At 40.4% G+C, this 20,372-nt stretch overlaps 1 protein-coding gene across 2 annotated transcripts in view; it reads right to left on the bottom strand.

Moving 5' to 3' along the window:
* Positions 1-1,259: 1,259 nt before the first annotated feature.
* ADAMTS2 (ADAM metallopeptidase with thrombospondin type 1 motif 2) overlaps positions 1,260-20,372 on the bottom strand; it is a 265,090-nt gene continuing 245,977 nt past the window's right edge. For both annotated transcript variants that reach the window (XM_054037724.1, XM_054037725.1), the window contains exons 19-22: positions 14,649-14,856; positions 13,209-13,338; positions 12,054-12,143; positions 1,260-7,618 (exon numbers count right to left, since the gene is read on the bottom strand). In XM_054037724.1, the coding sequence (XP_053893699.1) occupies positions 7,158-7,618; positions 12,054-12,143; positions 13,209-13,338; positions 14,649-14,856 (889 nt within the window). In that variant the 3' untranslated portion in view covers positions 1,260-7,157. The remainder of the gene's footprint in view (positions 7,619-12,053; positions 12,144-13,208; positions 13,339-14,648; positions 14,857-20,372) is intronic.

Here is a 20,372-nt window from a genome sequence, read left to right as displayed (position 1 = left end):
GCTGTGTCGGGAGCAGTGCATTATGGGCAGCTATCCCAGCATTCAGGTGGCTGCAACGTGCTTTTCAAAACGGGTGGTGGGGTGGAGTGTGACAGGGAGTGTGGGGGGAGAGAGAGTGCTTTTTGGAGCGTGTCAGCACTCTATGTTGCAAGTTCCAAACTCCCGGCCCCCTGTTCATTCATTTACTCACTCAAAGCAAACAGCAAACTGTTTGCTTTTTCTCTGTGGTACGAGCTTTGAAACCGGCACTTCCACATTCCTGCAGCCGGTCACAACAATGGAGAAGATTGGCCACTTGACAAGGTGATTAGTACAGCGCTGCAAGCGTTTACGCTCACACGCGTGAGTTGTAGCCACTCCGCTGTATCTCTTATGCTTCTCAGGGAGGTGGAGTACCTGCAGCGGTGTACCCAGGGAGATACAGCGCTGTAAGTGCCCTGCCAGTGTGGACGGGGAGTGAGTTACAGCGCTGGGGGAGGCTTTACAGCGCTGTAACTCGCAAGTGTAGCCAAGGCCTCAGAGAACATAGGAATTGCCATATGGGATCAAACCAGTGGTGCACCTAATCCAGTATCTTGCCAGAGCATCTAGACAAATGTATCCACCTCTCAACTAAAAACAAGAAAATGGTACGTTACTTTGATTAAAGAACATGTTGCATCACATTGGATGCTGCTGTGTGCTAGTTTTGAGTAGAAAAGGAGAGCACTACTCTTCCAGATCCTCAAGAAACAAAGTTCAATTAGCGGGGAGAGGTTTCACACTGAATCTGTTTATAAACATGCAGGATATTGTAGGAGAATACGTCTGGGGGGAGTATTTTATGAAAGGTCCAATTAGAGTATAAATCTCTCTTCCAAAGCAAAAATAACATACATTCATAAATTGAAGCCCAAATAAGTAAATCTATGAAGTCGACAACTTGTGAACTAGTAAGATAGACATTCACAGGCTTCAGCAGAACACGTGGCACCAGATCCCGAGCTGCTGTAAATTAGTTTGATTGACTTCAATGAAGCTACGCCTATTTATACTAGCTGAGGTTCTGCTAGCCGGGACCAAACACTAACAATGTGTTTGTGCTCAGGACTTCTGCAGCAACCCTGTCCTGATCAGAGTGAAGTAATCCTAGCATCTAGGAAAGAAAACAGACCCTCACTGGAGTCTGAAACCACCTGCTTTCCTCAGTACACCCACATCCAATGTTTCTTTGGACAAAATGAGTCCGCAAAGGGAAAGGTCCAACACTTTTGCAAAAGAACACAGATCTTTGAACTTTAATAAATTATAAAATTAAAAGTTCTAATTTGTATATACATTTTAATATACAAGAAATGGCTATTCATTGCAATTGCTGTGAGGATGTATGTATTGTAATTGAATGGCAGTGCCATACAGTTATTCAGACGAACATAGCCAATACTGTGCATTGTAGGTGAATATATAAAGTATTAAATGCATTATATAATAAAGTAAATCATACAGACCCTTTGAGTACTAGTAAAGCACCATTTATAGACTGTTCAAATAGCTTAAAGAATTTTAAGTGAGTACTGAGAGAATCTAAATATTGAATGGAAGGTATTAAAATGAGGACTGGTGAATGAATACCATGGATTACAGGAATTCTAAAGGGAATATTAGGTGAGTTAAAAATGGGAGTTGATTGGAGCCAAAGGAAATACGGTTAATTTTTAGAGTCTCTTTAAGATACTGAGCTGAGAAAGATTAATTTAGAAAGTTGATGGGCTTGCGTTCAACATCTGGATGCATTAATTTGGTGGTTGGATTTAATGTGCATGGGGCTGGGCCCCTAAACCCTTAATCTCCATGACTGTATGAATATCTACCAGGCAATCCTCTCTCTGAAGGGAGAACGCTGTTTCAGCTTTCAGATCAGCCAGCCAGTGGCAACTATAGAAATAGCCGATCTACAAGGATGTAGATTCCTTTCTTTTATTCCTGGGTATTGTGTTAAATTGGTACCCTGGGGTTGTGAGGCATCAAAAGGTACTGCCTATGCGATGGTTAAACATTAAAAAACATGTAATAAAATTCTGTTTTTTGCCCAATTTATAACTATGCTACTAAAAGTAGCAGTGCAAGAGGAAGCTGTTGTCCAAAGTTTACCAGGCCTGTAAACAATCCATCTATTCCACCACATGAAAAGGAACCAAAACAGCTGTGGGCCAGACCCCAACTATTGCTTCCACTCTTAACCTGAGTGGCCCAAATCCTGAAAGGTTTTTAGGTTTTTCACGTCTGTGTGAACTGGAAACACTATGGTCAGCTTAAAGGAATGCAGTTCTTATCAGTTAGGGTAAGATTCTTTCTCATATGGAAATATTGTAAAGAGAAGGTGGCAGCCAGCTCTGTTTCACAGAGGGCTGGGCAAACCCTCATTGGCCAGTATCTTACCCTGCTGAACAACATGGACTGAAGAGTCTGACTTGTGTTCAAATGTCACTGACTTCATGCAAAACAAACAAACAAAACAATAGCCTAAGTTAGAAAAGCAATCCACTGGACTTAAAAATAGTCAAAAATAAAGCAAGGAGAAGGCAGAGTGAAAGCTCAGTACAGAGAGCCTGAAAAAGGAAAGAGTTCTAGGTCAGAAATAGAGAAACTCTAAGGTCTGGTCCAATACTCGCAATGGAAAGACACACGTTAACTTTTGTGGGCATTGGTTCAGTCAGGCCCCTAATGAATGCCATATGTAGACTGGTACCAGCCTTGTTTTCTGTGGTGTGGTCTGTTTCTACTATACAGCGTGGGCTTGCCTTGAGCTTGGTAAATGGGTTTTTTTGTTTGTTTGATTTTAAGAACTGATTCCTCCTTGGGCTGGGGGAAAGTGTTGAAGTGCCAAACTGTTTCTGAACTTTGAAGTAGCTTTGAAACTCAAAATGCAGCTCGTGAGGTTGACAAAAGTTTCATCTCCAGAGGGTTCAGCCCTGGCTCTCCTATAGTTCTAATATAAGCCAGAATGCATCTAGTCATTTGCTACTATGCAAACCATGAGTGCAGTGTAGAGCTGTGTGAAATGATACAGAAAAGCAGACACCCTCCCACCCCCCGAATTTGCTCTTTCCTAGAGTGGGATGTTTCAGTGAAAATGTGGCTTTTCTGTTAGATTCTGACACACAACATTCCACCCTCTCTATGAAGGTAATGGGTAAATTGTAGGGCAACCTTTGAGTTGTGGGGGGTTTAGTCATGTATTTCTTCCTGGATATCCTGGCTCGCTAAACCTATTCCATGCACTCAAGAGCAGCAGAAACCATTTAAATATGTTCTATCATGGCTGTATATGAAGAAGGAAATATGACCCCAGAAGGTGCCAGAGGACTGTACAGGGTTGTTATCCATCAAAGCGACCAAATGAATTTTGCAAGCATTCATCAACGCCTCCCTGTTTATTGTATTGCCCTCATCGACCTAATGTTAGGGTGGTAAAGGGAAAGAGGAGAGTATTCTTTAAGTTGAACTGTCACAATAGAGCAGGGGAAAGCATAAAGTAGCTCATATTTCTACAAGCTGTGAATTCAAACCTATCCCGCTTTGTCCTGAATCTAGATTTTATGCATAGCAGCTGAACGGGGGCTGTTTTAGCTAAGACTTTCTGAGATAAAAGTTGCCCAATTTTTCCTTTTTGGAGCCCATGACTTCACTTTTATATTTTATGCAAATAACATGGCAGCCTCTGAACCAGCCTGTGAGGGTCTGTCAGATAAACTTGTTATCTGCAGTGAAACCCCCAGGAAAGGCTGCTGCTGCATAATGTTAAACTCCCACATGCTCAGACCTGTGGGCACCTAACAGACAGCACAGGTCACACTCAGCAATGCTTGGGAGCACACAGGAAAAACAAAGAGAGAGGATGTCTGTCTCGTCTATTTATCTGCCAGCGTCTCATGGCAGGGCCTTTCTACTGCTCTGTGCAGTGCCTAGCACAAGCGTGTGGGAGGGATTCTTGGTTGATCCTTAGGCAACAATATAATAAACGTGATTAATAATAACGTTGTGCCTCTGTTACAGGTGCTAGTATCTCCTCCTTTGATAACACAAGGGGCTAAGCTTGCAGGTGCTGAGCCAAATATTAATATATCTATTGGGGCTGCATCTGAGGTGCTCCAAACTCACCCTCTGTATGAGCCAGGACCACTGCTAGCAACCTCACCACTTTCTGAGCATGTAGCATAAAATCACAAGCTAAGCTAAAGTAGCTCTGGAATCATGGAAACTTACCCTACTGTCTTCAGCCAGCAGCTGCACCCACAGCTTCTTCCCCTTTCCTCTTCTCTGCACTGCCTATCTTCTTTCATACATCTCTCCTCCATCACAAAAAGAGTGGATGTGTACACCCCCCTACCCACAAACAATATTTTCCTACTATCTCTTCTGCCCTTTCTCCTCCTTGCCAAAACTGGTAGTTGTCCCATTTCTGCCTAAGCTTTTGGCAGACTGTATGCAGTTGGGGATTGTAGAAGATGCTGTTGTGCATCAAATGTAGAACTGTTTGATACTAAGATAGGGGAGGAGGGATAGCTCAGTGGTTTGAGCATTGGCCTGCTAAACCCAGGGTTGAGAGTTCAATCCTTAAGGGGGCCATTTAGGGATCTGGGGCAAAATCAGTACTTGGTCCTGCTAGTGAAGGCAGGGTCCCTTCCAGTTCTATGAGATAGAGAAGGGAAGAGCTGTCTTGGAGATATACCTGAGTTCTTGTCTTCATCTGAGCCATTAATTCAACCAACTGACCTAACACATACACCAACCTGGTCTTCATTAGTGTTTTTACAGTATGGACCTTTAATTTTATTTTTTAAAACCAAAAAGAAACCCATGCTTTCATAGAATGTTCTCCCACCAGCCACAAGAGAAGAGGCCATTGTAGGAAAAGAATGGAAGAGGTTGTGTAAGTATAGCGTATAGGGAGAGAGTGTGGATCTTTGTCCCTCTTTAGCAGTTAGCCCCTTTAAAGAAGTTTCAGTGTAGCTCCTTGAGCCGCTGTGGCTTGAGTTAATACTTTGAACCCTGAAAGCACAGGGATGTTACAAGAGTCTTTACCTATATCAAGCCCTGATGTAACTTCTGTCAAGTGAGGTTGTTATAGGAGCATTACTTTGAATTGACCTCCACACCATCCTGTGAGGAAGTGAAGCTGATGGCATTACAACAGGGATAAAATTGGCCCCTCCTCTCCTACTTTGTCTAATATTCTTTGTAAATTATTTTTGTTAACTCTTGGCTCTTGTCCTTTCAAGAGTTGCTGGGCATAGATTCAGCTGCTGGTTTCAATAATTCAGTGCACTCAGAGCTACTTTTAGCGCTGTCTCTTTCCAATCTAAACTGGGATACTTTGCAATGGACCTATTCACTCACAACATTTAAAAGCAGCAATGGGGGCCCCCGCCTGGACAGTAGAAAGCCAGTTGTGGTTTGCTTTTCAGTGAGGGCCTGGCTGCCAGATTCAACATTGCTTCAGCAGCAACGAAGCTATGGAGCATCTTACATGCATTGGGAATTTAGCATATGCCCAAGCTAGCTGTGCAACTGAGAAGATACAAGATCGTGGTCTCACTTCAAGATCAAAAACTTGAATTGAGAGCATTTTGCCACCTCTCCGTTACCTTTTCTATGTGCACTGGCCGTTTCAAAGAGACCTTATCCCCTGGAAAATATTAACAAGCTTGAAGAGACAAGGGAAAGTCAACCCCGTAGGCAAGAGCAAAATTAATAAACCTCATACCCACAAAGGTTTTAATTCCTACTCCTACAATAGTCCAGGGTTTGCAACACCCACAGAAGTCAATGGGAGCCTTTCCACTGAGCTTAGTGGTCTTTGGCTCAAAGGCTCAATACCTACTATTCACATTAGTTATCCTGTAAGTTGGCTGGTAACATCCTTGCATTATATAGAGGCATTTGAAAGCAGGCATGGCCTCGCCAAAAGGTACAAACCACCAAGTTGAACGTGTCTTCTACCTACCAGCTGTCCAAAATGAGCTATGGAAAATGGTGAGGTTGCTTATATAGGCCTTCAGCTCCCAGAAGATATTGCAGGGAAAGGAAGTACTCAAAGAGCTGTCAGGCTACACATCTCTAAGATTTAAGCAAACTTGGTACTGTGTTTATATATAAGCATGATGAACAATTGTTCACGTCTGCTGCACCAGAGCTGTCCTAAGGAAAGATTGATAATATGTCATTCTGAAGGAAAACAATGTGTAACATTGTACCATGGAAAACGTTAACACACACAATTACATTTTCTTCATGAAGCACCAAAGGAAAGGAAAGGAAAGGAAAAGACTCCAGTCATTTTAAGTTAAACAGAGTGTGGATAAAAGGTAGACCGAAAAGAATGTCAACTAAAACCACTGGGGATATTGTATTACAGGAGTTTAGAGACTATGAAATAAAGATATTCAAAAGACTAGGACATTGTCAGTCTAAATTGTATAGGTCCAGTTAAATAGTAAATAATTTTTATAGATTCAAATGCTTTTAAATTGTTTATGGGAACATGCAAACTACTGGTTATCAGTTCTGAACTGAGATTAAATATAGGGTTGTACAAAGAATCTCACATGTAAGGTCCCAGTTAAGAAAGGTATGTAAGTGTAGCCATGAGAATAGTCCCATTTAAGGCAGTGGGACTACTTGCATGTTTAAAGTCATGCATGTTCTTAAATACCTTCCTGAATCTGGGAGTAATTTAATGTACTGTTTGATGCAATGCTTCTCTTGATCAACTGATTGTCACTATTAAAGGCATTTGTAGGTAATGGGATCTGTTCTCCTCCCTGTTCAATATAACTCCCATTAACGTTCCCTAGGAGTTATGCAATGCATTGAGGGGTGAAAAGAGCCCATAATCAATAAACCTGCTGATCTGGGCTAGGTGATAGGTTTGTTTGGCTTCAGTGAAATACTGTACTGATATTGCACTAGTACGTTCTAGCACCCTGTAACCCTAGCCATTGAAATGTTTATACTAACATTATGAAACAATCTGACATTTCTGTTCGTTTTAGGCATTAGAATTTGGCATGTCTGCCATAGCACCGCTTTTTTCTTTTTATGACATGGGCATTACTATGGTGGTGGTAACATCTCTATAAGAGAAAAAAAAATGTTGTTTGTGCCATATTTCCATTTTAATGTCGCTTACTAATAGTCTCTCTCTTTCTTTTCTCAGCGATCAGCTCCTGAATTCTTTGGTTCTTTGTCCTTTCGTAAGGCAGCCTCCTCCGTGGGATGAGGTTGTGCTGTGGTACTTCATTGTCCAGCCCATCTATTTTATATGGCACGTCTACCGCATTAATTTCTGGGTGGTCCTCAGTTGCATTGGAATGGGTGGCGTTTGATTTGGAAACAAGAGGAGGACCAGCAGTAGCCTGCATGACAACCACCCCAGTAGGAGGAGTAAGGGTAGACAGGAGATTCTCCTCAATGTCGTTCTTATTTAGGTTAGAATCAGTTACATTATCATCCTCTGTTATGTTGTTATACATGTTACAGGACTTGCAACACAGCTTATTGTAACCAGGCATTGAACAGTAACGAGAGAGAACTTCCATGCGACAAAACATGGACTTGTCTCCTTGGCAACGTTCCCCTGAAAGAAAAAAAGAGGAAAGGTAAATAAACAGCATGTGGGGGAAGTCTTATTCTAGAAGAGCATTTAAAGTCGTATCCTATAAAATCAGCAACAGACACGCTCCGGCTTTGCCAATGGAGGCAGGGTTTGAAATACAAACTGCGCTGGGAATTTGACAAATGGACCCTTTTAATCATAGCAGGTCTAACTGAGACCCTAAATCCTGACACCATCAAACTCTAGGGTGCTCAAAGCCAGATCTGAATTTTGCATGTTGGCCCCATCTCTATAATAAATCCAAGCACCTCACGTCTTTCCCTTATGCTAACACTAAGCTGTGGTGGAACATATACGTCACGACAATGCAGTGAACTCAACAGCCGTACTAATGCTATGTTGTTACTCCAGAATTCCACCTTAAGCCTGTCACAAATTATACTCAGGAGCTCTTTATTCCTTCACTCCTTTTATATGATGTTATGCAGAGTAACAGTGACTTAACTAAAAACAAGGAGGAATTGAAGTGTAAAAGGCCACTAATCTCAGCCCTGGGCTTACTTATACGTGCATATATCTGAGCTTCAAAAAGCCGTAGTCTTTTCTGAGGCTGTGTATAGCTTCTAATTTAAAATAATTGATATGGAAGTCATTTCTTGCTCAGCTGTCTAGCTTTCAGTCTGAAAGTGGTGGCATCTCCTAAATGGTTATCTTGCCTGCGAGAACTGTGAAGACTTTAGAGCAAACCTTTTCTGCCTTTAAGGAGGAACTTGGAATCTGGTGAGCTTTTTACACAAGCGAGGTAGAACTGTGCTAATTGACATTAGTGACTGGGAGACTCACTGCAAACCCCTGACTTCTGTAAATCAGGGAATGAAGACACCTAATAAAGATTAAACCAGGATCATTAACAGATGTTAAGGCCTGAAGGGATTATTTAGATCATCTAGTCTGAATGAGTCAATGAATGCACTGGGCCAGATCCTGGGATCAGTGAATTGCATGTGGCAAAGTTTAGGATTAGGGGGGTTAGCCATATTCTTATTTTAGAGCATTTATCCAAGTCTAGTCAGAAACTACTAAAATCCTTGTCTCCCCACCCCTGGGCAGACTGGCTGGGGTGCAATCTTTAACCAGTAATTCTTGGCCAGTGGAAGGCTAGGGCTTTCCACCTGTCTCTCTTTTACCCACAGAGGAGTCACTGCACGCTGTCTGTCCCCCTGCATGGACAGTGTGACTGTTGCCTTGCCTAGAACCAGGAGGTACTGCAGTTAACAGAATGACATTAATTCCTGCCACCCAAATAAACCCAGACTGGGGGAAAGTGCTGAGGAAGAGGGTAGGTTAGAACGACACTTTGAATCATTAGTGACAAGTTATTTTCTCAGTAGCTACAATGCTGACTGTCACTTTATAAGCCCCAGGGCCCTCGTCTGCAGTAACCCAGGAGCCAGCTGTAGGTGAGAGTTCCTGCATTATCATGGGAACACAATCATACCTATTGACTAGTAACGATAACAGAAGTTGTTGTGAACTCTTATAGGACAAGATATATAATTTCAAATATTTTTCTTAATTCACAATATGCCTGATTGCAGAATATACATAAAGCCACATATGTTTAGCATTACTGATACCATACTTTGCCACCCTTTTATTTAAGCTCTCAGCAACATTGCAGCAAATTACAGCACCACAGCAGATTCAGAAATATGTGAATTTAGAAAGCATAGGTGTCAGCTCTTCATTCATGCTCAGTTAAAAATATAGGGCGTTCTAGTGTTTAATTGGCAAACATATCAGTCTACATATGCTAATAACTATTGCTCTTGTTTTGAAAAGCTAGGGTTGATTGACAAGACTGAAACTACTTGTCTTTAAATGAACCCATTTATCCATTGATTATTGCATTTTCTGTAGAAAAACAAAAATATGGTTCTTATTTTAATTTGTCAATTTATTTTCGGATGATAAACTCAGACAACAATCAGAAGGAACTCCTTCCTGGAAATCTGAGAATAGTAATTGAGTTTTGGACAAATTTTCAAAGCGGCTTCAAGCCTGCAGATACAATTTAGTGTGTGCAAGTTTTTGCATGCAAAACGTCTGCATGAAGAAAGTTTGATAGATCATGTTGAGGCTCCCTTGAACAGATTTCCCTATGTGGCTTTAGTACAAGCGTTTCCAAATGTACAGTACCTGTTGAATTTTCTGCAAGCTAACATTTAAATTTAGGTTCAAAAGACATAGCCATTCTCGTCTATATATTATAAGAGTCAACAGACGCTTCTTTAGAAAAATGCCTTTTTTAAAGCAAAAACATGCAGTAATCAAGCATAAAAATTACACGAGAATCAAATTCCAGTATCTAATAAAAGTTTAGTTTCATATATTTTACATGAATAAATTTCCAAAACCTTGCAACTCATGAAGATCAAAATGAAACGTATATTGTGTTTCCAAACCAAAATAGTCAGATGTGCTGAACTTTTGTTTTATTTGCAATATGCGTGACAGACTGGCAGCCTTCAAATCATCACTAAGAAAAAAATAAGTCAGTTTCAAAGTCACTTTGGTACACATTAAATTGGTCTAATAAAAATATTGGAAAGCAAGATGAATTGGCACATCTTTAATATTAATGTTCAATACATACAAAACACTAATAAAATATCCCTGATAAACCAAAGTGCATATAGACATAGTGCACAATGCCCAGATACCTTTATTGCACCATTCTCTATAGCCATCCATCTCTTGAAACATCACTAAACATTTGTCTATTTAAAGGTAACAGTCATGAATATATTTATACAGTTAAACACCAATTATTTTACATAACAGTATTCAGTGCCAGGGATGTCGCTTTGCTTTTTCACCTTGTCGTGTAAATCATTAACATGTTTCAGGAAATTATTATATTAACAGCAAAATTTAAATATGTGATCACATGATAATGACAAGTTTGAAGTGCTACATTGCTGAAGAGCCAAAGATTTGAAAGTGCCACCTTTCTAAAGGATAGGATCAGTGGAATAAGGTAGCAATTTACTATGTAACTCAAAGACTGCTGTTTAAAAATGGATATGTTTCTACTATTATTTGATGTCACAAATGGTTTTATGCATAGTGAATTCTAAATCTTCAACACAAACACATAAGGTGAAGCAACAATGGCAATTAAATTTTGAGACATTAAACAATGACCTTTTCTTTATGAAATGTACATGGACTGTGCAAATTAACCTTTGATTAAATTTACTTCCTGCCAATATTTTATCATTCAAGTAAAAATGCTATTTATGAAGATTAACTCATGTTCCAGTGTACTGTTTGTATTTAAAGCTGGATCTGGTACTTAATGCCATTACATTTAAACATTAAGGCATTTTTCTAAAATTTATTTATTTTTTTCAATGCAAAAAAAAAAAAAAAAAAGCAATAAAAATTGAGGTAATTCTGTAGTTGTTCACACTGTTATGTTTGCCAGTTGACACATAGATAGAACATACACACACACAATCATACCCATCAAGTCAAACATGCATATGGTGAAAAAAGACCAATGGATGCAATGATCATAAGTAGTTCAATGTTGACAACTTGAGACATCATAGTCAATGAAAATGTCATATTGCCTCAACTATGTTTAAAAAACATCACCACCAACAAACCTTTATAGCTTGGACCACTTACATTTAACAAAACATAGGAAAAATATGCAAAACTCTGGCAAAACTGTATGCAGAAAAAAAGAACCTTGCAGCTTTTGAAAAGAAAATATTCAAAACAGGTAGGAGTTTGAAGAAAGCGTACAGCACAATAGCAGCATTTAAAATATCAACAGAAACTGAGCTACTTGTAATAATAAGCTCTTCACAAAAACAAACACAGTTAGTAAGTTAGGAATAAAGTTGAGCAGCATGGATAAGTAAGCGATGACACTGCAACAGAAACTGGAATGAATTCTTTCATCCAACAAACTACCCCTGAAAGGAAAACTAGCATGTTATGAGATTCAGAGCCTTTAGATAAAGGAGAACTTTAGCACTACACGGTGTCATCATTGTGATGTGATCACATTCACAATAAGTTCTCAGTTTTGCTATCAAACTGAACATCATGAACCAGTAAGCCTTTTTTCACCATCACCAACCAACAAGCAAACTGACTCCAGCTCCCTTTCAGAGGAGTGCAACATACAACATACTGCAGAGATCCTACTGCACACATCCAACAACTCCAAGACCTCCGCCATCATTGGTGCACGAGCTCCAGAGAAGAAAGACACTGCGCACCAAGGGCCCAGTGCGAAAAAAAGATTCAGCCCAAGATTTAACTTGGTAAAGTCAAGGGAATTTTCCATAGATAGAGAAGAAAAGAGCAAAAGGCAAAGTCCACATTTGATGTGGCATGCATTTAAGGGCAAAGGCAGAGTTATAAATGGGTCTTTTACTTGAAGATATTTTCTGGATGGGATAATCTCCATCTGGTCTCGACAGCCATTGTATCATATAGGTTTTCTTTGATGGATCAGAAACATTTCCTGGAATAGAGGAAAAAATGTAAGCACAAAATGTATTAACATCAGTAGCTTTACTATGTCATAACTGCATCAGATTGTGCTGGCTTGAGTGGAAAAGGTAGCAGTGAGAGAGACTAGAACGTTGCTAGTTTGGTATCTTTTAGAATAACTGAATAGTTGAGGTCTTTTTTTCAATTTGCTATTAATTAATCATTTTGCTCCCTGGGTTTGGAGCGTAATAGCAAACTTGGAAGGAAGACTGAAAAGTACCAGTTTCCAGTAGCAGTATTAACCATGTACTGCAGTCTAAGGATCATCAGATTTGTGTTTAACAGCTGCACTCTTTAGGATCTTTGGCAGGGTACATGTAAGTGATACTCTTTTTAATAAGTCAACAGGCTAACTCCAAGGCCGTATTTATACTTAGTATTCAGTAACTGTTCTCAACAGTTGTACTGATGTTTTGCTAATAAACTGCAAAATGATACAATTTATCATTTTTAAATGATCTCACAGGCAACATTTGCAAATGGCAAAAAACCCAGTGAGGACAGGAACAGGCTCAGTGGACACAAATATTTGTAGCCTTGAAACATCAAACAAGGTAACTCCTAAAGATGACCTGTCTTGATAGAAGTGACAGGAAGAGAGCAACAGCCTGAGATGTCATTGCTGGAGAGATGGAGCAGGAAGAGGCCCACTTCTGCACAGTGCTGCTTTTAATGGGTACCGCCCCACCACTCTCTGGCCAATCCCAACACTTCTCAGAATCAGTTCCCATAATTCCACCTCAGGGTTCTCTGGGCTTCTGGCCTGCAATATCATAGCAGCTGGGTTGGCTAGCGTCCCATATCACTGTGAAATAATGAGGTATAGAAAGTATGCTAGCCACACAGACCACTTACAGGTCCACAATCTCATTGACACTCGAAACCGCTGGCACATATTGATGAATACAAGTTAACCTCTTGCATGCATGTGAATTCAGTTAAGGAGGGCTTCACTGTTTAACCACATTTAATTGCAATAATGTTTTCAAAATTAGCAAAGCATGCCAGTCACAAGAACAAAGAGCAGAGTGCTTACTGGGGCAAAGAGAGAGTCTGCAGATCCTCATTGTTTCCGGTTTGTCATCTTTACAATAGCCACTAGCATTCTCTCTCGTCCTGCACAAAGCCTGCCGTTCCTGGGTGCCGTTTCCACAAGTTACAGAGCACTGGGGAGAAAATGAAACAAATTAGGCCTTGATTCATCTTTTGCACATGATTTATTAGGAATTCTTTTTGTCTTGGACCAGAGTCCAGCTATGTATGATACATAATTTGACCTAATGACATTATCACATTCATACTACAAGAGCATTCACAGACCCCTGCAACCCTGGTGAGAGCCCACTGTGAAAACACGATCCCTCCCTAGAAGAGCTCAAAGTCCAAGCAGTATATGAATAAGACTACATGAGAGTCATCTAGTCACTGCATCTATCCTGAACTGTATTGCTTACAATTCTTATGAAAGCCATGAAGAAAAAACCACAATCCTACGGCCCCTGTTGGTCTAAAATCAAATGTTGTTCCTACAGATACAGCTACACTTTGTAAATTGCTTCATGGAGAACCATCATGACAGATAATTTTGATGTATCTTTTCAATTTGAGTACTTTGACATGTAATGCCACTACATTACACTTGCATCTCTCCTTCCAGCTGATGAGCTCAGAGCACCTTTACAAACACGAATAGATCAAGCCTCGCAACGCTCCTGGGAAGTTGGTAAATCCTTGACACATGGGGAAACTGAGTACACTGAGGGTAAGTGCACACTTACAAAGTTGCACACTATGTTAGTGGAAGAGCCAGGAATAGGAAGCTTAGAACTCCCGACTCCTGGTACTTTGCTAGCACCATTGGATCTGCTTTGTACCTCACACCTCTGTATGGAAAAAGTAGCACTGGAAGAACTAGCCTGCAATCCCTTTCACTCAATACTTGTATCCTTCCCTCAGAATGGCTTTTCTTTGTCAAAGATGTCCAATACCCATTTAATTGCAATGAGGCTGGGTGCCTAACTCCCTTAGACACTTCTAAAAAACCCAGCCACGTCCTTAAAGGACTTTAAGGAAAAAAGAAAAAGGCATGACACAAATCTATTGTATTATTTTTCTCTGAGCAGTGTCATTTGGTGAAATAATTGAAGTGACAAACAGAAGAGAAATGCTGAAGAGGCCAATTCCTTTCTTTCTGAAACTGCAACCAAGACCAGAAAGATTTGGCTCATTGGAGCCAAAGCAAACAGCATTACTTCTGACCTAATTGCTAGGTGTTTTTCTGCTGTCCATACTGCCATTACCCCCACCTTCTAGGCTGAATTAGCCCTGGTGGATATATTGTGCTCTACACTGGTAAGCAGAAATTTTCCAGTCAGTGCAGTAGCAGGACAGGTCAATTCACTGAAGACTCCCCCTTCCCTGCTTTGTCAATCATATTTTTCATAATATTTTATAATTACTTATGATCATTATTTACCTGTGACCAGGGTCCTATCCTCCACTGTGCAGGGCAAAGTGCTCGATTGCAAGACCTTTTGCCTTCTGGACGATCATTGTTGCAATATTTGGTATGAACAGAACGATTTGTGTTGTCATGCAGGGGTTGGATACACCGTACAGAACGTACTTGATATCCTGTTTTTCCACAGCTTTTGCTGCAGGGCTCCCAATCTCCTGTAACCCATCTGGTTAATGAAAAACAGGACATGTGAGGTAAAACTCTCTCTCTCTCTCATACATTAGTCATGTCAAAAATATTTATTGAACTATAATTCTTAAATTTCAGGATTAGCAGTATGTTGATCTTGATCCCAATCTAGTAAATGAAAGAGGATAAGTAAAAATTACTAAATGTTCTGGGAGGGCTGAATTAGCCACAGCACTGAAGCCGACAGTAAGTGGGCTAAATGCATCCAAGCAGAGTCTTCTGCGCTGGAAAAAGAGTGCAATATGGGTCCTTCGGTCAGTCTGTTTGTGGTAGCACTTATGGCTGTTGTAATTAGGATTGATTTAGTGTGTCTTACCATTCCCAGCAAGCTACTGGCAAGAAGGAATTTAGCCGATCAACTTAATATTTTTAGATCCAGCACTGCAGCAGTTAATACTGTGACAGGTTTGTGTTGTAAAGGATCTTGAAGAAATATCAGATAAAACTGAACTTTGCATATAGGGGAAGCTAGAAGAATTCTAAATCTCTTGGCTAAATCTTGTCATACACGTCTCAGATAGGTTATAAAAAGAAAAGGGAACACACACACACACACACACACACACGCATACATTTTTGAGAATTTCAGAATTTTTTGTACTGGCATAATACAAAATGAGGTGTTCCAGAACCAAATTTGTTACATGATTAATTCTTTAATAAGGAGAAATCACTGTCTATTCTGAAAAATAGCATTGAAAGACTAATGCTCTGGACTTGCACAATGTGAAATTTCATCCGTTGTAGGGTTATTTTTGGTGTCTAGAGGTTCAGTACCACCATTTTGAATTCAGTGCTCTCCATCATTACAAAACTGTATCCAATTTGTGTTTTTTATCACCATATGTGCAACTGGCAAAAGAGGTGTTTTGTCTTTAATATTAAAGATGTAAGCAGGTTGGGGAGAAATATTTGCATACCCATTTCAAAGCTTGCACCTTTCTACTCCTATTGAGGCCCTCCCTACTCTCATCTCACAATAACTCCCTACTCTCATCTCACCTTTTTACTGTGCACAGGATTATTAAATTCTTGTAAGTAGATGGCAGCTCAGCTGTATACTGAGTTCAAAGCATAACAGCCAGAGGCATGAAACCCATTATAATGAAGGTCACATCTCTTCCTACCATACTTCAGTATTGTATCACGTGAGTTCACCTGGGGCAGTTTCGTAATGCTTTCTAACTGTGGCACAATTAGAGATTCTTTATTGCTGAGATGAAGGCGTCAATATTACTTCATTTCATTTATTTTGCTTATAAGCTGGTCCTTTAAGGACTGCATGTAAAAGGGCTGAGATCTGCAAAGGAGACTAAAGGAGTTAGATACCCAATTTACATAGGTGTCCACATGCCATTGGAAATCAAACACTTTTAGGCTCCTTTTGAGATCCTAACAATAAATTCTGTTTACCTTCAGAGAGAATAGACCAAACACACAAATCACTGATAGGGCTAGGAAAAGAAAAAGGAAAATGTTATTTTTTTCTCCCATAGTATTATCTCAACGGGAATATTTCCACTTAACTTCTCTTTCTTCGGAATTCTCTAATGAGACTCCTACTCGTTACAGGCCCACGTTTGGTGCATTGTCCAGATACCGATTACGGATTTACTATTTCAAAAGTTAAAAAACAAACAAAACCAACCAGCCCTAAGATAAAGTAGTATTAAGTGGTCGTATGCAGTGTTGTAGCCTTGTCAGTATCAGGATATTAGAAAGACAGGGTGGGTGAGGTAATATCTTTTATTGGACCAGCTTCTGTTGGTGAGAGAGAGCTCTGTGTGGTTCAAAAGTTTTTCTCCCTCACCAACAGAAGTTGGTCCACTAAAAGATATTACCTCATCCACCTTTTCTCTCCAGTATGAAAGGGTAACATTTTCAAAAGCGCCTATAAAGCCTAAAATGGCTTAAGCAACTTAGGAAGCTAAGTCCCATTGACTTTCATTCACTGTTATACTGACGTTCAGTCGGACTTTGTACTAGATTTACAAAGCTGTTTAGGAGCCTAAAGATACAGACAGGTACCCAATGGGATTTACAAAACTGCATAAGCAGGTTAGGGGCCTAACTCCCAATGAAAGCCAAAGGGAATTAGGTGCCTTTCAAATTTCACTAGGCACCATTCTGCATCTTTTGGCATCTCCTAAGCAGCTCTGTAAAACCTGGCCTTTAGGATCCTAAGTCAGTCAAATTCTTTTGAAAATTTCACTCAAAATCTACAATAAGTTTCTCAAGTTTAGTGCAATTAGTTATGTGAATCAGAAGTCATAAAGACTTAATTATTGGTGTGCGAATGTTTCCAAATATAAGCGATCCCATCTACATGTATAACATAATAATTCCATGTTAGATCCCTGGATACCAATCTTAGCAGACCTGTCTTTTGCAGATACTCTGAACTGAAAAGAACAATTTCTCTGCAGCTTCCCTAACAGTAGCTATGCGTAAACCTCTAATAAGACTACATCTACACTACAGTCGCGATTGACGCTCTGAGATCAATCCACCAGTGGCCGATTTAGCAGGTCTAGTGAAGACCCGCCAATTGACAGCAGATCGCTCTCCAGTCGACCCCTGTACTCGACCCCCCGATGAGAAGAGTAAGGTAAGTCAACGGGAGAGTTTCTCCTGTCGACCCTCCGCGGTATAGACCCCGCGGTAACTCGACCTAAGGTACGTTGACTCCAGCTATGTTATTCATGTAGCTGGAGTTGAGTAGTGTAGGTTGACTCCAGCTATGTTATTCATGTAGCTGGAGTTGAGTAGTGTAGGTAGACATAGCCTAAATAATACATGCTGAAACCAACAGGGAGATAAACCACTAAAACAACTGTCAATGGCAGAGGATGGGGTTATAGCTGCAATTCTTACAGATGAGTTTACTCAGAGAGGGTGACAGTTCAGCCAATCCCCTAGAAGAACCATGAAAAATATGGACTTATTTGCCAGAAGACTGAAAACCAGAACCGAGCTGTTTGTCAAGTAATTTTGAAGATTTCAAAGCAATATATCCAGTCGCTCTTAGGAGCAACATTAAGGGCTCCTAAATCCCCGCAGTAATATTTTAAAGAACAGAATATTAACCACTAAGCGTCTTGTATTGTTCTGCATTCAGTATTGTACAGAACATGTAGACAGCTTGATTACTCTGGGACGTTCATACTGAGACTCTGATGGGTATACATTCCCTTTTTGATGCAGATGCACACATCCCGTTAGTGCTAACAGAAGTTGCACGCATAACCAAGAGGAGAATAACATGTCACTTAGAAAAGAAAAATATGTGGTCCTTGTTACAAAAGCTGTTTCTCTTTAGAAAGCTGTCTCTAGTAGAATCTAAATTAGAGGCGTTGTGGTCAGAATGCCTCAGGTACCTTTTCTCCTCCCGTGGGGATTGTGTGGAGAGGCAGGGTGAAGCAGTAAGCTACTGAAGGCCACAAAGGAGGCAGAGGAATATCTGGGGAAACTATTAGATCGTGGCAGAAAAGAAGAGGGAAGGAGGGAGCATCAAAAAGCTCAACATCATTTTGTTGACTTCTTTGATCCATCTCTGTTGAATCCAGAGCTTAATCCATTTTTAAATACCATCTCCCCACAGCATTAGACACCAAGAATATTGCAAAGGGGAAGTGCTTTCTCTCTACAGTGGAAGCTGTTGTGGTATATTTGATGCTTAGCCACAAAGCAGATGAAATTTAGTTTTGCTGATGATGTGCAGTGTTGTTGTAGCCATGTTGGTCCCAGGATATTTGCTAACGATGTAATATTTCTAATACAGTTTTCACAGAACTCTGAGCTCATTCTTCCCAGTAGTGAGGTTTCACCTTCTTTCACAATGGCAGAAGACAATATTGCCACCATACCACTGAGTACCATAATGTTCTGTGAAGATCTGATAAGGGTCTCTTGAAATAAATCAATAAATAGTCCTTTAAAAATTACTATTACAGCCTAGCTGATCTGGGGACATTTAGCTATAGATGCACAGAAATAACAATTTCCTTGGTGATGGTCAGAGTGGCTGACTTCAGTTAACTGACTGATGCTAAAATGAGAAGAGCTGTGAGGCCCAGGGAGGACAGAGAAATAATACACAGGGACCAAGAGAGATTAGAAACATGGGAAGAAAGTAAAGTGAAATTCATCTTGGAAAAACACAAGCAAATACAACTGGGGAAAATAACCCCAAACACAAATACCCAGTGAGTGGGGGGAACTGGAGAGTAGCAGCGCTGATCTATCTACAGATGAAACAGAAAAGCAAATTAGACAGCAGATAAAATTTTCAAAAGTACCTCGGGCACCTATGTCCCATTTTGAAGAGTAGCGAAGGTACTTAGAAGTGTAAATGTAATTGAAAGTCAAAGTGACTTAGGAGCCGAAGTCCCATTTTCCCCCCAAAATGACTGAGGAGCTTGAGTCACCTTGCAGGGTCTGAGAGCCTAGGCTCTAGCCCTAGCCCAGAAGTCTCCCCAGCAATGAAACAGCTGGCATGGCCAGTCACAGGTTTTCCTTTGCTGGGTAGACATACACTTAGGCACATTTGAAAATTTTAACCCATGTTTTGCAATGTGGTATGGCTGAAAACTCCTCCATGACTGCCCCTAGAACACTGTATTACATTCTGGGCACAATTTTGCAAGAACTATAGTGACAAAGTGTAAGTCGTGAGGGACTGGAGGATATTTACGAGGAATACTGAAAGGTGGGCTAAGTGATGACAAAGTGGGTGCACATGATCACAAATATTTAAGGGATGCAAAAACCAAGAAGAGGGGATATTATTTAGTGTGGTACATGCAGGTACAATTGGCATAAACTAAATATAAATGTAGACTGAAAAATGCCCTGAGTTTGAGATGTGCTAGGCAGTAGAAGAGTTCCACAAGGGAGCTGATGGAAATATCATTACTTGGGACATTTAAAGTTTGTACAAAGCACTAGAAAAGGTGGTGTAGGGAATAGTCCTGCATTGACCAGGAGATGGACTGGTGACCTCATACGTCTCTTCTGTTTTTAACCTCTGATTTTATGAAATTACACAGAAGAGGAGTAAGGCAACAATCCTTGGAGCACAAGATCATATATAGGAAGAGGATCTCGGGGATAATTGAGTTGCAATGATCCTCCATTAATTATGAGGGAGCAGCAGCTTACAGTTTTATTCTGTTGGCTTCAGTGCTAAGGAGTCCAATCAAAATCTGCCTCGCCTATGAATGAGAAGGAGGTCAGGCTGGAAAAGACCATCTGAAAGTGGGGAAGGTTGAGAGAAAAATATTCTGTGGGGAAAGGCCTAAAATGTTGGTTGAATCCAGGGCCCATTTAGGATTAAAGCCACCTTCTAGGTGAGAATGAAGTTACCAGTTTAATTAGAGAGGGGCCCAACCAAAACCCTGGATCAGAGATTACGCAAACATTGGGGGTTTAGAACCAAGATCCCGATATTAATTTTGTAGCTGGCTAATAACTTTATAATGGGCTGAGCTAAAA

This window comes from Malaclemys terrapin, chromosome 8, assembly GCF_027887155.1.
Source record: "Malaclemys terrapin pileata isolate rMalTer1 chromosome 8, rMalTer1.hap1, whole genome shotgun sequence".
Classification (NCBI taxonomy): domain Eukaryota; kingdom Metazoa; phylum Chordata; order Testudines; family Emydidae; genus Malaclemys; species Malaclemys terrapin.
This window is presented reverse-complemented; position numbering and strand designations above follow the sequence as displayed.